We start from the raw sequence: 14,814 nt of genomic DNA on the forward strand, positions 1-14,814 counted from the left end.
TTGAGTGGCCCAGCCAGAACCCGGACTTAAACCTGATCGAACATCTCTGGAAAGATTTGAAAATAGCTCTCTGTGACCGAGCTTAAGAGAATGGGAGAAACTCCCCAAATACAGGTGTGCCAAGCTTGTAGTGTCATACCCAAGAAGACTAGGGTGTAATTGCTGCCAAAAGTGCTTCAACAAAGTACTGAGTAAGGGTTCTGAGAACTTACGTGGTATTTATTTTAATACATTTGCTAAAATTCCTAAACCTGTTTTTGCTTTGTCATTATGGGGTAGTGTGTTTCTTTTATATATATACACTGCTCAAAAAAATAAAGGGAACACTTAAACAACACAATGTAACTCCAAGTCAATCACACTTCTGTGAAATCAAACTGTCCACTTAGGAAGCAACACTGACAATAAATGTCACATGCTGTTGTGCAAATGGAATAGACAAAAGGTGGAAATTATAGGCAATTAGCAAGACACCCCCAATAAAGGAGTGGTTCTGCAGGTGGTGACCACAGACCACTTCTCAGTTCCTATGCTTCCTGGCTGATGTTTTGGTCACTTTTGAATGCTGGCGGTGCTTTCACTCTAGTGGTAGCATGAGACGGAGTCTACAACCCACACAAGTGGCTCAGGTAGTGCAGCTCATCCAGGATGGCACATCAATGCGAGCTGTGGCAAGAAGGTTTGCTGTGTCTGTCAGCGTAGTGTCTAGAGCATGGAGGCGCTACCAGGAGACGTGGAGGAGGCCGTAGGTGGGCAACAACCCAGCAGCAGGACCGCTACCTCCGCCTTTGTGCAAGGAGGAGCACTGCCAGAGCCCTGCAAAATGACCTCCAGCAGGCCACAAATGTGCATGTGTCTGCTCAAACGGTCAGAAACAGACAGATTTTATTGGGTTAAAATACGCTCATAAATTTTATATACAGCTATCCACAATCCGTAAGGCGCAAATAGCAAAATTAGAGCGCAGCAGTGTGATTCACATAATTTTGCTATGTACAGGTCAATAATAAGTGATATCTGTATCACCAGCAGGCTACACCACTGCTGTCATCCTTATCTCCAATTGGTTATTCAACTTTGATGTATAATCTTTGTTCTTCCAATGGTGCAACTATCTTGGACTTTAGCCTACAAAAGCCTTTTCCTGTTCTTTCCCCGCGATGCATCAAAATGCATTTGGTGTGCCATCATAGTGGTCGCTGACTTGTGGTCACTTGCTCAGGCAGGAAACAAACTTAACTTGTTAATTTATTTATTTTTAATCTTTAAAAAAATGTAAACATCCTTTCTGAATTCAAAAGTAATGCTAGAAGTAATCTAGTTTTTCAAAAGTATCTAATCCGATTACAGTATTTCTGCTGGTTATGTAACGGCTTACATCATCTGCATGTATTTAGTGAGCGCCATTATTTGAACTGCAGGTTTGGGAAAGTGTGTGTGTCAGAGATCTGATGTGTTTTTCTGCTGTTGTAGAACGTCCGGGAGGCGCAGGTGTTCAGCCTGGTGGCTGAGCGCAGGAGGAAGTTCCAGGAGATCATCAACCGCAGCAGCACCGAGGCCAGCCAGGTGGTGAGGCCCAAGAGCAGCTCTACGCGCTGGGTCCCGCCCGGCACGCCTCCCCAGCTGGTCACAGAGATCCTGGAGATCCGCGAGAGCATGCTCTCCCTGCTCATCAAGCTGCACCAGAAGCTGTCGGCCAAGCAGAACTCTCTGTCGGCCACTTGGCTGGAGGATATGGAAACCAGCAGCCACGCCCACGGGGATGGCATCACCGCCATCGAGCGCGTCCTCACCAAGGCAGCCACGCGCAGCCGCCAGAGCAAGCGCAGCATCCAGGAGATCTGTGGGAAGGTCTCTCCTCCCGTCGCTCCCAAGAAGAACAGCCCCACTGACAAGAAGACCATGGATAAGGACGAGAGGTTTGTTACAGGCTCCCGTCCTGTTTGCAAAACCATGAACACCAACTTATCTGTACCACTTTAAATGAATACAATGTTAAAAGGTTATTAGCCTTTGAAATGAGTCCCTCTTTTGAAGTTGTTCAAAGGGCTTCTGCAGAGGGATTTTGTATTTTGTAAATCCCCTTCACCCCACTGTGGAGTCTGTTTTGAAATGAAGATGAAGCCGGATTTGGCAGTTCCGCTCACATTCACCGGCCACAACATCCTTATTCTCTTCCCACCACTAAAGATGATGGAATGGGCTATAAGCACTCCATGATGACCTATTTTTGGGTTGACTAGACCCGCAGACGAAGGTAGCATCTCTCGCTCGTGGTGGTGCCAGGGCGACTGTGGGCCAGCCAATGGCAGAGGAAAGCCGAAAGGGGTGCTGCACATTTCTCAGGCGGGCCGTCTGTGCCCCTGAAGCTGTCAGTGGGAATTACTGAGCTGTGGCACTCCTGTCACAATTTGTTTATGTCCTCTTATTAGGAGTCTCTATTTACATTCAACCCTGCTCTCTGGAAGTCTGCACAGGCGCTACAGTCTGCCACATTAGGGAAATAATCACCTTGCCAGCCCTGCACCCAGTCACATACTGTAACCTTATTCAAATCAGACTCTTACTTTGTATGTATTGTGTCCAATGCTACAAAGTTCATCTTACACTTTATACCATGGGTGTTCAACTCTTACCCTACGAGGTCCGGAGCCTGCTTGTTTTCTTTTCTACCTGATAATTAATTACACCCGTCGGGTGTCCCAGGTCTAAATCAGACCCTGATTTAGAGGGGAACAATGGAAAAAGGCAGTGGAACTGGCTTCGAGGTCCAGAGTTGAGTTTGAGGGCTTTATAGTATGCCTTTGTGGTAGCGCGTCTGAGGGGGGAAATGAGCATCTGTGACGGTCAGACAGTCACTCTGGAAATGAGAATGCACTGGTGGGTGAGTAGTGGTGATTTAATGGCTAGTCATTGAGAGAAGGGCTTTCAGTGTTATATAAAACCAAGCGTTTCCACTTACCCACAGAAGCTGTTGCTATAGAGATGGGGTTAACCCCTTCAGTGTGTAGAGAATAGGCATTACTCCTGCATCAAAATAATGGAAGTCTGGGCCATATGCCTCGGCACTCTATTTTAAGTACATTTTGAATTGAATAGCGCGATAGGATGTTTATTTGTTTTTGTGTGGTGGTTTCAGACTTTCCACGCTATGCAACACTTTGACAGTTACGTAAAATGGATTGACTGATGTATCATGATGACAATTTTCTATGTAGTCTTCTATGCTAAGTTTAGTTTTTCCTGGTCTTTCAGGCGTCAGAGGGCTCGAGAGAGACAGCAGAAGCTACTGGCTGAGTTTGCCTCCAGACAGAAGAGTTTCATGGAAACAGCCATGGATGTCGGTAAGGAGTGACCCGTGCCCCCCCTGTTTGGGCCAGCAGCATTTCTCATTCTCAAAGCTTATTCATGTTGTTCCCTCATCTATTAACTATTCTGAATGTTTGGTCAGTTTGTCTAATACACAGGAAAGTTTATTATTCAGAACCTGTCCAAGCTTTTAGATGTACTAATGTATAGTCAGATTTGTTACATGGTGCGCTATTATATTCTAGCACTTGGATACAGGGCCTGGTTCTCTATAACTTTCAAGTGGACTCCACTCACGTTGAGGACGTATTGTGCACACGTTCCATTATAGTCCTTGAAGGAAAGTAAAAAAGATAAAAATACAGCTTTGCTTTTATTTTTTTTATTTTTTAATGTCAATGTGGCAAGGTGACACTGGCCACAGCCTCCCTGGTTTCCCCAGGCCTGTTAGGAGCAATGAGAGGAAAGCACTCCTCTGAGACTGGAGCCGTGCTGGTTGAGGGCACTGCGGATCAAAGCACTAATAGTGGGATGGACTCACAGGGACCACCCTGACACAGCGTGATTAGTGGATGAATAATGGTCTCTGATCAGAGGGAGCACTTAGGCAGGGCTACGGATGGGCCTCCGGCTAAGCAGTCTAAGACGCCTTGTGTGCAGGGCTACATCCCAAATGGCATCCTTTCCCCAATATAGTGCATTACTTTTTACCAGAGTCCTATGGGTCCCGGTCAAAAGTAGTGCACTATAAACTAAATAGTGTGCCATTTGGGAATTGTCTCTAATCTCCCTCAGGCTAACTGCTGCCTGGCTGGCTACAAGCTTCACATACACAACATCCACCTCACATACCTCTACTGTATTGGCACAACTAGGGGCAGACAGAGATGCACATTAACTTCATTGATAATTGTGTTTTCTGATTTTGTCAAAAGATGTAATACAACTAAATGTATTGGCTATATGGTTGAACAATATACACGGAGAATGTGCACTGCCGTTGAAGAAATCTACCACAGCTAAGACTCTTGTGATTTGAGTTAGTACTTTCACTATTTTTCTTATTTTTTTTGTAGGTGTCTCGGCTGACATTAACCCACATTTATTGAACGGCTTTAGCTTGTGTTTGTGTCTTATCAGTATAAAGAATGGTCTTGACTTCTCATGGGCTACATTAAATCAAAGGTCACAGATAATATAAATATTTGCACTGGAATTTTTACCAGACAAATTTGTCCAACAGTAAGAGCATCTGTTCAAGCATTAATCTCCCGGTGCTGCTTTTAAATAGAGTTTGTAGATAGCTGTACCGACAATCACGCTACAATATTGACTGTAGGATTTTACACGTGTGTGTGTATAGTAGAGAGAAATAGCATAGCAACTTAGCAAGGCGGTAGTCCTGCATAGCAACACGGGTGTCCTTGTCTCCCAGCCCTTCTCCAGCTCTGTGTGTGCTGTGTATACTGAGGGCCTGAGGCCTGAGCTGTACCATTGACATCTAATGCAAACTGTTTATTTCCCCTGGAACACACTGACCTCTCCTGAGATCATATTGCACCCTGAAGCAATAAATCAATTCCAACACGGGTTGACATTTCTACGCAGAATCTACTGTTCAAATTGAACACGGTCTTTAACATTTTAAAACTAATTTCACATCAGTAATTAATCTCTAGCGCCATGCCAATCCCTTGGACAGAGGAAGCAGAGAGCTGAAGTGTGGTTATTGGAAGCATTGATGCTAGGCACAGTCCGATGTTTGTATTCCTTTCCACTACAGTACAGTGAGTGGTGCTCTAATGCACACATTAGGTGGAGTGGTAATGTGCGTACTAATGGAGTGACAAGGTTGTCTGAAAGCCTCCTGTGCTTTTGTCAATGCCTATCCTCTTTACCCACCCTTTCTCATCCTGTATTTGAGAAAATGCTCTTGGGAAAAATACATGCTTTTTCACCAAAGTGGAAATGTCGAGATCCGTGTTTGCTTCACTCTAATAGAACTAGTCATTGATTTGCTCTGAGTTAGCAAAGAACAAGGTAATTGAGCATGGTATTATTTCTAGGCAGGAATGTGAGCATATCTGCCGGTGACCACCTCCTAATGGCATTTTATTAGCACCCGGTTTTAGCCGGCCCCAAAGACTGCAGAGTTTCACACCACATTACCCTCCTAAAGTTTTATTTTTTATTTTTATTTTTTGCACATTGCTTGCCAATATCTTCCCTGAGCTCCAAGCACTTATTCCAATGTGTCTTCTCGCTTTAAGTTTAATGTCAATTGATCAGAAAATCTGTTAATAATGCAAAATTGCTATCCAGCTCCAACATATCATCTAGATACGATGCATTTCTGATGAAGCTTTTGAATGTGGTATTAATCAAGTGTTTTATTAAAGACCCAAGAGTAACTATTTTTCTGTCAGAATCTCCAGATGCTGAAGCAGCCATGGACCTGGGTGCCTCTGAGGTGATGGAGTCTGAGGTCCTCTATGACTGTGTGATCTGTGGCCAGAGTGGCCCTTCCACTGAGGACCGGCCCACTGGCCTGGTGGTTCTCCTCCAGGCATCGTCAGGTACTACTGCACTGTATCCCCCTCAGTGTGTCACACATCTGAATTAATGGCCTACACCGTCTGCCTTTCTTACCACTGTCCTGATTTGTTGTTCAATTTCAACCACCTACAAATGAACTGGCGATACGGAGTCAAATTAAAGGTAGTGTATTTCATTGATATGAAAATCTACTTCCCCCCCCCCCCTTAGCACAGCCCTTGCCTGTTAAAAGATACACCGTTATTCATGGCAGCTTAGCACCAGCGTATTGGAAAATCACATTTTAATAGGCAGGTTAGCTGTTGTTTTAATTGGCTCATTTATCATTCATGTTGATCCCTGGCCGAGTTTTCATACTGCCTTTCTATGCCGTGCTGCCGGACAGGATCATTCACTGTCATGAAAATAGACGGGATGTTTGATTAGTAATTAGTTGCGGTTTGGGAACACTCGCCGCCTCGAGGTCAAAAGAACACCTTATATGATCTGCCACCTGCTATTTCATATTACGCCTCTCAAAAGACAGTGTAAACACTAAGTGAATTATCTGTCAGATCTTTATTGTCCTTTTCATAGCCTTAATCATTTGAAGCAGAATTTTTTTTTTTCCCAGGCTGCCACTGATTTACTGAGTGGATGTTTGGGAGATTAGCTGTCATTATCAACTGACGTATCAGTCACTATCCTCTGTTCCTGATGTGGAAAGGGGAAAATATCTGCGTTTGACTACAGGCACGCCTAAAACGTGACGTGTTCTCCAAGCAATCATTGCCCTTGATTTGTTTTATATAAATGTTATGTAGATCTATAAATGGGAATCTGAGAGCTCATTACTCATGCTAATACATTTATAATAAAGCTCATTGTCACTCACTGCGAGCCCCCGTGCTCTGATTTTTGTTTCAGTGCTGGGACACCGATGCAAGAGTGACGAGACGAAGAAACTGCCTACCACTGACGATGAGCACATCTACCCAGCGGACACGTGCGGGGCGGCTCAAGACGTCAGACTCGCTCTCATGCAACGCTTCTTCAAAGATGTAGGTGTCTTGACTGACGCACCCAGTCACTTAAACACACACTCTCTCTACCTCGCACCTTCCTCCCCCCCCCCCCCCCCCCTTCCCCTCTACTTCTCCCTTGTGTCCTTGGCTTGGATCTAGCTAGTAAAGGCTCACTGTAACACAGTGAAGCGTTTCAATGTAAGCACTACCGTTTCTGAAGTCTTTCTCTAAGCCTATTTTATGCACATAGAGTGGATTCCCATCATGCATGTTGAACCGTTTCCTCCTGAGCTGGGTTCAGGTGATTCAGCAGCCCAGCCCCCAGCCAAGTGTTCCAGCCTGCCAGTCTGTCAGCAGCTCCAGACTCCAGCAGCCAGAAAACAGAGAGAATTGGTCATGGAGGATTAAGACCTCCTGACAGAGCTTCTCCTCCCTCACTCCTCCTCTACCCCTCTCTGGGAGCTCTGAGGCAGTTAGTCAGCGTGACAAAGAAACACTGCCACGGTCTTCGGGTGTTAGCTGCGCTGCTGTTCTGCCATTTCCTGTCTCTTTCTCCAGAAAAGGCTCCTCCTGCCTTTTTCGCACATAAAAATGCTGCTGTAGAAATGTAGTTAAATCAACTTCTTGTATATATTTCTGTCAAAGGAGGCTGCTGAGGGAAGGACGGCTCATAATAATGTCCGGAACAGAGTGTATGGAAACCATGTGTTCGATGTATTTGATACCATTCAACTCATTCCGCTCTAGCCATTACCACGAGCTCGTCCTCCCCAATTAAGGTGCCGCCAACCCCCTGTGGTTTCTATTCTACCGTTATGGAACTTAAGAGACTCTTATTTGTCTTGAGCTGTTCTCTTGTCTGTTTCGCAGAGTTCCTGTCTGCAGTCGGTCTCAATAGGCTGGGATGGGGGTGTGTATGTGCAGACCTGTGGACACACCCTGCACATAGACTGCCACAAGTCCTACATGGAGTCTCTGCGGGTAGGGGTATCCTTATGAAAGTATGGATTGACATAAGGGTCATAACATAGGACAGTCCTACCTGCCCTGTTTCCTGTAATAATCACACATATTATTTTTTATATATATATTTGTTTTACCCAGAATGACCAGGTGCTGCAGGGCTTCTCTGTGGATAAGGGCGAGTTCACCTGCCCGCTGTGCAGACAGTTTGCCAACAGCGTGCTGCCTTGCCGCCCGGGCCGGAGCACCGAGGTGGTCAGCTGGCACATGCCCACCAACAAGAAGACCGCTGTGCTGGTGAAGGAGGTGGAGGACCTGCAGGAGCAGCTGGGGCTTTTCTCAGTAAGCACCACTGTAAGGCAGAGAGATATACACCGCTTCACCCAAGTCTATCCCCTTGACCCCGATCACGCCATCTTAACACTTCCGGACAAATGAGACTGACGCCAACAGTATTGTAGCTGTTTTGGTGTTACTCCAGTTTGGCCTCAATACATATTTCACCTGTCATCTCCTGCCAAACATTTGCTATGGTTTGTTTCATGTACTCTCCCAATGATTTGCAAATGCATACATGTAGGTGGCCATTTGTCAATATTACCATAGTCAACAACACTTCAAAATGGAGATCCTGCTTCGTCACTTTGCAACCTTTCCCTTCCAGACGGAGTCCAACCTGAGTAAAGAAATGGAGTCGGTGATCAAGGACATCAAGAACACCACCCAGAGGAAGTACATGGACTATGGCAAGAACCCCGGTTCCCCTGACAACGACTTCCTCTTCATGTACTCTGTGGCCAGGTGAGGGACATGACGCAGTAAAAATGTCACCACAGACTCCTCTGAGATGCTTCAAAATAATGAAACCAAAGAGAAACTCCATTTATCACAGTCATATGGAGAATTTTCCATTTCCAGCTCCATGAGACTAAGTGAAAGTGCACCTGGTAACATATGGTGTGAGTCGTGCAGGCCTGGGAGATGAGCAATGGCCTGTGTTCCCGTGGCTAGTGACCCCTATGCGTGATCCAATCAGACAGGGAGGTCCTCCTCCTACTGCTCTCTGTTATGCAGCCCGCTGACTCTAGTCTTGTGGCCTCTGGCCAAAACACTGGCTACCTGGCCTGTCTGCTCCTCTCCTTTTGTGCTCTGAAAGCCAGCTCCCTGCCTTGCATTACAATGACTGGGCACAGAAAGAGAACTGCAACATTTCCTGAGTTTAGCTTAGTTGTATTTTTGTTTTGTTGCATTTATCCATTGAGCGCACTTCTTCGCTTGAGGGCCGCTTGAAAAGGCTTTTGTACAATATCTGTAGTGTACAGTCGTATTGAATTTTAGTCTTTGTACCTGCACCGGATATATAGATTACTTGGTGTTTTTTGAAGTTGCTCGGTAGCTGTGAATTTTTTTGATTGGCTTTATTCATACCTCTGATTGTACTGCAGTGTGGGGCTGGAGGTGTCGCTGGAAATTCTTCTAAGCAACATTGGCAGCTTTGTCAGTTGACGCTGCAGTAAAATGGTATTGACTGGTTGGTTCCACCATCCTTTATTACCTCTGACTGTATGGGTTTAACGCTCTGCCGTTCTTCGACTGATTTTTGAGCTCTTTTTCTCCAGAGTACTTATTCACAGTTTTGCTGCTGCTTGTGTTTGGACACGCTCCTCTAAATGACGTTAAATTATGCTTTTATCATCGTCTGAAATTGATAATGCGTTACAGGGACTAGAGAATGGAACTGTCATTTCTATTCTCTCACCATAGGCAAAGGGTTGTGGGATGCCCTTGGCCCCTCCCAGTCTCCTCCCCCTCACCTTTTTCTCTCAACCTGTGCCCTGCAGAGAGAAGTCCTTGCTCCCTGTGTCTGGGTGCCTGTTGGCTTTCACAATTTCAGTGAACAGCGCAAATTGCCTGAGCAGTGGAAAATTCCTCTGTCGGAAGGGCGCTCTTATCAGTAGCAGCCAGATGAAGCTCGGCATGGCTGCATTATCTATGTGAAATTGCTTTTTCTCCCAGGAAGCCCGAGGATTTGCCCCCACCTCCCCAGCCTACGGGAGGAAACGTCCAGTGGCAGGATCAAAACAACCCCTGTTCAGTCTAATTTAAGCGACACCTATATGCTTTTAATATCAATTTATTCTCTAATGGTCTTCTTTTCTTTATTTGGTGGCAGAAATTGAAATATTAAATTAAATGTGTTTGGATATGCATGGGAAATTCACAGCCGAGATTATACAAGGGAAACTGGATGGAACAGCTGTTATGCCAATGGACTAGCTATTTAAACATTTTGTTATTGATATGAAATTGCTGGTACAAACACAACAGCCAATGTCTGCTACATCTTCTATATCTGATATTTCTTATAAAACGGGTAAATAGAGGTTTAGTCAGTAACCTCACCAGATATTGGTGATAATTTCGCTAGTTGAGCCCTCCCGTCTTAGGTCGCTACGAGCCCTCCCGTCTTAGGTCGCTACTGCAATAGCAGGTAGATGACATGAAGGAATGTTAATAGTCCACTGTTTTGTCCTGTTTCTGAATGGGGGGAAAAACTCCTGTCAGACTACCTGAGCTAAAAATGCCTGTGAAAATGCCCCAAAATCTTCCTCTTGTCCCACTAAGCCCAAGCAGTTGACTGTGTGTGTACTTAGTAATGGTTGTTTTCCTCAGGACAAACCTGGAGCTGGAGCTGGTGCACCGTGGAGGGAACCTGTGTTCTGGAGGAGCCAGTGCTGCAGCCAAGCGCTCCTGTCTCAGTGAGTACAATACACCACTCCCCTCGCTTCTCACTAGATTAACATGCATGAAGCCTCCTTCCGTCTGCTCGGTGCTATATGAAGTGTGTTGCCCTCTACTCGACCACTAAGCTATAGTGTACATCCGAAGTTGACCTTGTGTAAAGCCATTGACCCATGTTTCGTATACCAACAGTTTGAAATATTTTTTTAGATTCAAAGAGATTAGAATGAAGCATTTTAGTCTTTGTTCTTTTACGATAAGGTCCATTGGAATTTAGGCTGATTATGGGGACTTGAGGGAATCGGAGGTGGTGGGAAGCCTTGTCCCAACGGCCCTTGTGTAATAAAGTGTCTGAGGTGAGATTGAAGCCGCTCGTCCATGTAACCGTTGGACCGTTGGTAAAGATTGTCAATTTAGCAGTGGTAGGGAAGGAGAAATGCTATCCCAAGTGAGCTGTTGCCGACTCTTTCTGTCGTCAGGGTAAATGAAGCAAACGAACGTGTCAAGTGCTGTTTTAGTTGATTGTGTGGCAAGGGTGGTCCACTCTGGGGTGGACTGGAAATGAAGACCGAGTGATGTCGCCGTCTTGAGCGTTGTGACTGCCCGCTGTGACAACAATGCCGAAGACAAAGCCTCCGACATTGGTGGTCGATTGGAGGACGACACACACTTATGCTCAGAGGTGCAGATGAAGATGCGAGGTTCTGATTTTTGGATGGTCGACTCAAGATGCCCAAGGTGTTTCTCCTTGGTTCTACTTTGTCTGTCATTTGAACTTGACCTTTTTTGATGTGTTTAACATTATGTTCTATCAGAGCTGAGCCTGGGGATGAGAGCAGTCCATTTTCCTGCTCTGTTTAGTGGCGATAAATTCGTTCTGCTCTAGTGAGACGCCTGTCATCCTTGAGTGGGCCAAAAGAGATTTCACACTAGAGGACTGCCGTTTTCTGAGCTACATTAACTTGTGTAGCCACGCCGGCGGACACATTTACTCAGTTGCAGTACATTAGTGTTGCCACTTCGTAGGGAATGGGATATGGAAGGGGGTACAGGGGACATGCGCTAACTACTACAACCCAAGGGGCTTCCTAAGCCCATATCCCACAAGGCACTTATATCGTTTAGCTGATGAGGATGTCATGGGCTGGAGAGTGGAGCCGGCAGTCTCTCTCGTGTTAAATCAACTGTGGAGAGTCCACCTTCAAATGGCTCGCCTCTGGTATAGCTGCCATTTTTGAATTAGGCAAGTCTAGTGATGTGGTCTTTACAGTGAAGATGGCCTTCAACGTCCAATACAATACTGTTATGGTAGGTGTCGGCCTATCACGATGAGATGTGTCCAAGAGAATTTCTCATTTGAAGTGTTTGTCTGCAGGAGGGTGGGTGTTAAAGTAATCTAATCCCAACGTAAGTCACACAGCCATTACAAATCTATATCGGAGGGATGACAAGTGCGGGGGTAAAGATCATAGCAAATAGCATGAGCTTTAATAGAAAGCAGAGCCAGATCAATATCTGACGGCAAACTGAATACCTCTCTATTGGTGCTGTCAGACCGTGTGTCTGTGGGGGGGTACAGAGCACAGAACATCGCAGCAGACTGGGAGAGGAGAACAGGCACATACCAGGCAGGGGCTGACTGATGGAAGAGGTGTTAGCCATGCGAGCAGCAATTGAAGCCTGGTTCCCTGCCAGCTTGAAGGGCATTGACTGGTGATCCTTCCTACCACAGTGTCACTCTTCACATATCTTCGTCCTCTAGTGGAGGGACTCTAACCCCATCTGACAGACGGAGGGACTGAAGCAGAGTCACTCACCTCCTTCGACCTCTGGGTCGTATCCTGCTGCAACCATGTGTCAGCTGTAGAGGGCAGTGTTGCTCTAGTTTGACAGCCGTGTGAGCCAACTCACCCGAAGGTCCACATTGCAGCACTGGAATTCAATGTTTTGCTGCATTACAGCTCTGTCATAACTATCAGAAGAAAATATATCTATTGGGCTACAGGTCTGTTGGATGTTGGAACTGTGTTAGTATTTCAGACCACTTGGTTGTTCTTCGTGAGAGAAAGTAGCCAACATGATCGCTGGCCTCTATATTAGGAACATATGGTTTGTTATTGTATGCTTTACAGGTGTAATTTTGAAATGTAGATTTTTTTCAGATTTCAAATAGACATTTAACTCTGGTTCTAATGAGCACTACCTTAGTGGGCCATTAAGGAGAAGTAGATGTCATGAGTTTTTTTGGTGTTAATATTAAAGGAGGACATTGTTCCAGGAGGAGATTACATTTTTTGTGTGTGTGAGTGCGAGAGAAAGGTTTGGCGCTCTTCATGTTCCATTAGTTCCACAGTGAACAGGTGTGACTCCTGAGCAGAGAGGATAGCTGGGAGCGGAGTAGTGCCGTCTATCCATCTGGCCTGCTTTGTCCCAGCCGCTACCCAGCCAAACCATTAAGCTCAGTGCAATCAGTTCAAGTCAACTGCATCTGTCATTTTGATACACTCAAGCTTGGTGTGCCAGTAGGCACTGGCCAATGGACATGCAGGTGGCCAGCTACAGTTAGCCGTCTCATATCTGCTCCAGTGTTTTGATCTATCTGGCTGACCATTTAAATCCATGTGTTTTTTTTTTCTTCTGTCTTTCAGATCAGCTTTTCCATGTGCTTGCCATGCACATGCGTCTGTACAGCATTGATTCTGCGTACAATCCCTGGACCAGGTTGACCCAGGTGGCTCAGAGAAGAGACGAGTGAGTGACGGCCATCCTAAAGCTACACTACACAGACATTCGGTACTCTACTCTCACCTCTCCTCGCCCTGCAGGTCCACTACACACACTGACCCCCCCCCCCCCCCCCCCCCCGAGTCGTGCAGATCCACCTGACATCCCTACACCCCTCTCCTAAGTCCAGTTTACCCGAACAGCCCATTCAACACATACGCAACACACGCACCCTTCCTGTAATCACAGTGCCACTCTCCCCTCACGCTAAACACCACCATCCCCCCTGGCCCTTGCAGCTTTTCCTCTAGACAAAGAGGAGCCAAAAACCGAGAAGGCACCATGCGTGGTTGCCATAGATACCAATAATTGCTGCATCTGGCAAATTACCGGGTGCTCGTTAGAGAGCGAAACGACCCTGTCACGATCACTGCACCGAGAAACAACCGCACCACACATCTCAGCCCTCCGCTGCCCAGCCTCATCTTTCACAGGTTCAGAGAAACAGAGAAATGTAACAAAGCACAGTCTCCCCTTTATTCATGCTCTCGCTACAGAGCTTGATTTTGTTGGTCAGACGTGCTCTGTCTTGAACAGTTTGGCTTCCCAGTCTTGAGAGCTATTAGCATCCCAGTCGTATAACACTTAGCACTATTAGGTGACCTAACGACCTCTCTCCCTCCCTGTTAGCAGTGGAAGACAGCTTTTTACACCTGTTACTATTTAAATGCTCTGAGCCAGGCAGGAGTCTCAGAGGAGCAGTTTTGTGTTCAAGATCCCTTAGAGATTCGGAAGGCAACTATGTCATTGACACCCTGCCAGTCGTGTTCCTCTATTTAACTAGGACAGAGAACGTCGATGCCCGTGCCTGCCTAGTCTGACTATAACACAATCTGTTTTTCATAACCGCTCTCTTATGTCCATTTATGTGGGATGCCTTACATTTAATTAAGTCTCATTTTCAAAAGACTACATTGCTCATGTGATTTTATTAGTCATCTGGATTTGACTGAGATGTGCAACATATATTTTGTTGTGTGGGCTGTTCACTGTAGGCAGGTCTTTTTTTGAATGATGGAATGAAAAGCAGATTGCTGCGTCATAAAGGTTTTCTTCTATTGCACGCTAGAATTAACCGGCGAGTGCCTTCAAAATGGAATGTATTATTGTGTAAGTGCACCTCCCTTCATTCGATGTCCCCGGAGGTCTTGAGTGGAGATGGAGGCTCTCTATGGGCAGCCAGATGAAAAGCAGCCATTTTAAATGGAGGTGGCAATCAACAACAATATGTGGCTCGGGTTGCATTATGGAAGTGGGTCAAGGGATATAAGGAAAAATGTTTTGCTTTCTCCCACTGCATTAAAGTGGGGGACTCCTCGAGGGCAATTGGAAGTGTGACGTCATTGCAAGTTAAGTGCACAGCATATTAAGGTCAGCCACAGGGGGTTGGTGGCATCTTAATTGGGGTGGACGGGCTCGTGGTGAAGGCTGGAGCGGAATTTGTGGAATGGTATCA

At 45.9% G+C, this 14,814-nt stretch overlaps 1 protein-coding gene across 1 annotated transcript in view; it reads left to right on the top strand.

Moving 5' to 3' along the window:
• The window catches only part of LOC120058242 (E3 ubiquitin-protein ligase ubr3), a 47,005-nt gene that overhangs the window by 21,877 nt on the left and 10,314 nt on the right, over window positions 1–14,814 (top strand). Inside the window, exons 23-31 of the mRNA XM_039006762.1 lie at window positions 1,474–1,919; window positions 3,256–3,344; window positions 5,736–5,885; window positions 6,772–6,905; window positions 7,740–7,850; window positions 7,974–8,174; window positions 8,497–8,633; window positions 10,506–10,591; window positions 13,223–13,325. Coding sequence (XP_038862690.1) covers window positions 1,474–1,919; window positions 3,256–3,344; window positions 5,736–5,885; window positions 6,772–6,905; window positions 7,740–7,850; window positions 7,974–8,174; window positions 8,497–8,633; window positions 10,506–10,591; window positions 13,223–13,325 — 1,457 coding nt within the window. The remainder of the gene's footprint in view (window positions 1–1,473; window positions 1,920–3,255; window positions 3,345–5,735; window positions 5,886–6,771; window positions 6,906–7,739; window positions 7,851–7,973; window positions 8,175–8,496; window positions 8,634–10,505; window positions 10,592–13,222; window positions 13,326–14,814) is intronic.

This window comes from Salvelinus namaycush, chromosome 13, assembly GCF_016432855.1.
Source record: "Salvelinus namaycush isolate Seneca chromosome 13, SaNama_1.0, whole genome shotgun sequence".
In the NCBI taxonomy this organism is placed as follows: Eukaryota; Metazoa; Chordata; class Actinopteri; order Salmoniformes; family Salmonidae; genus Salvelinus; species Salvelinus namaycush.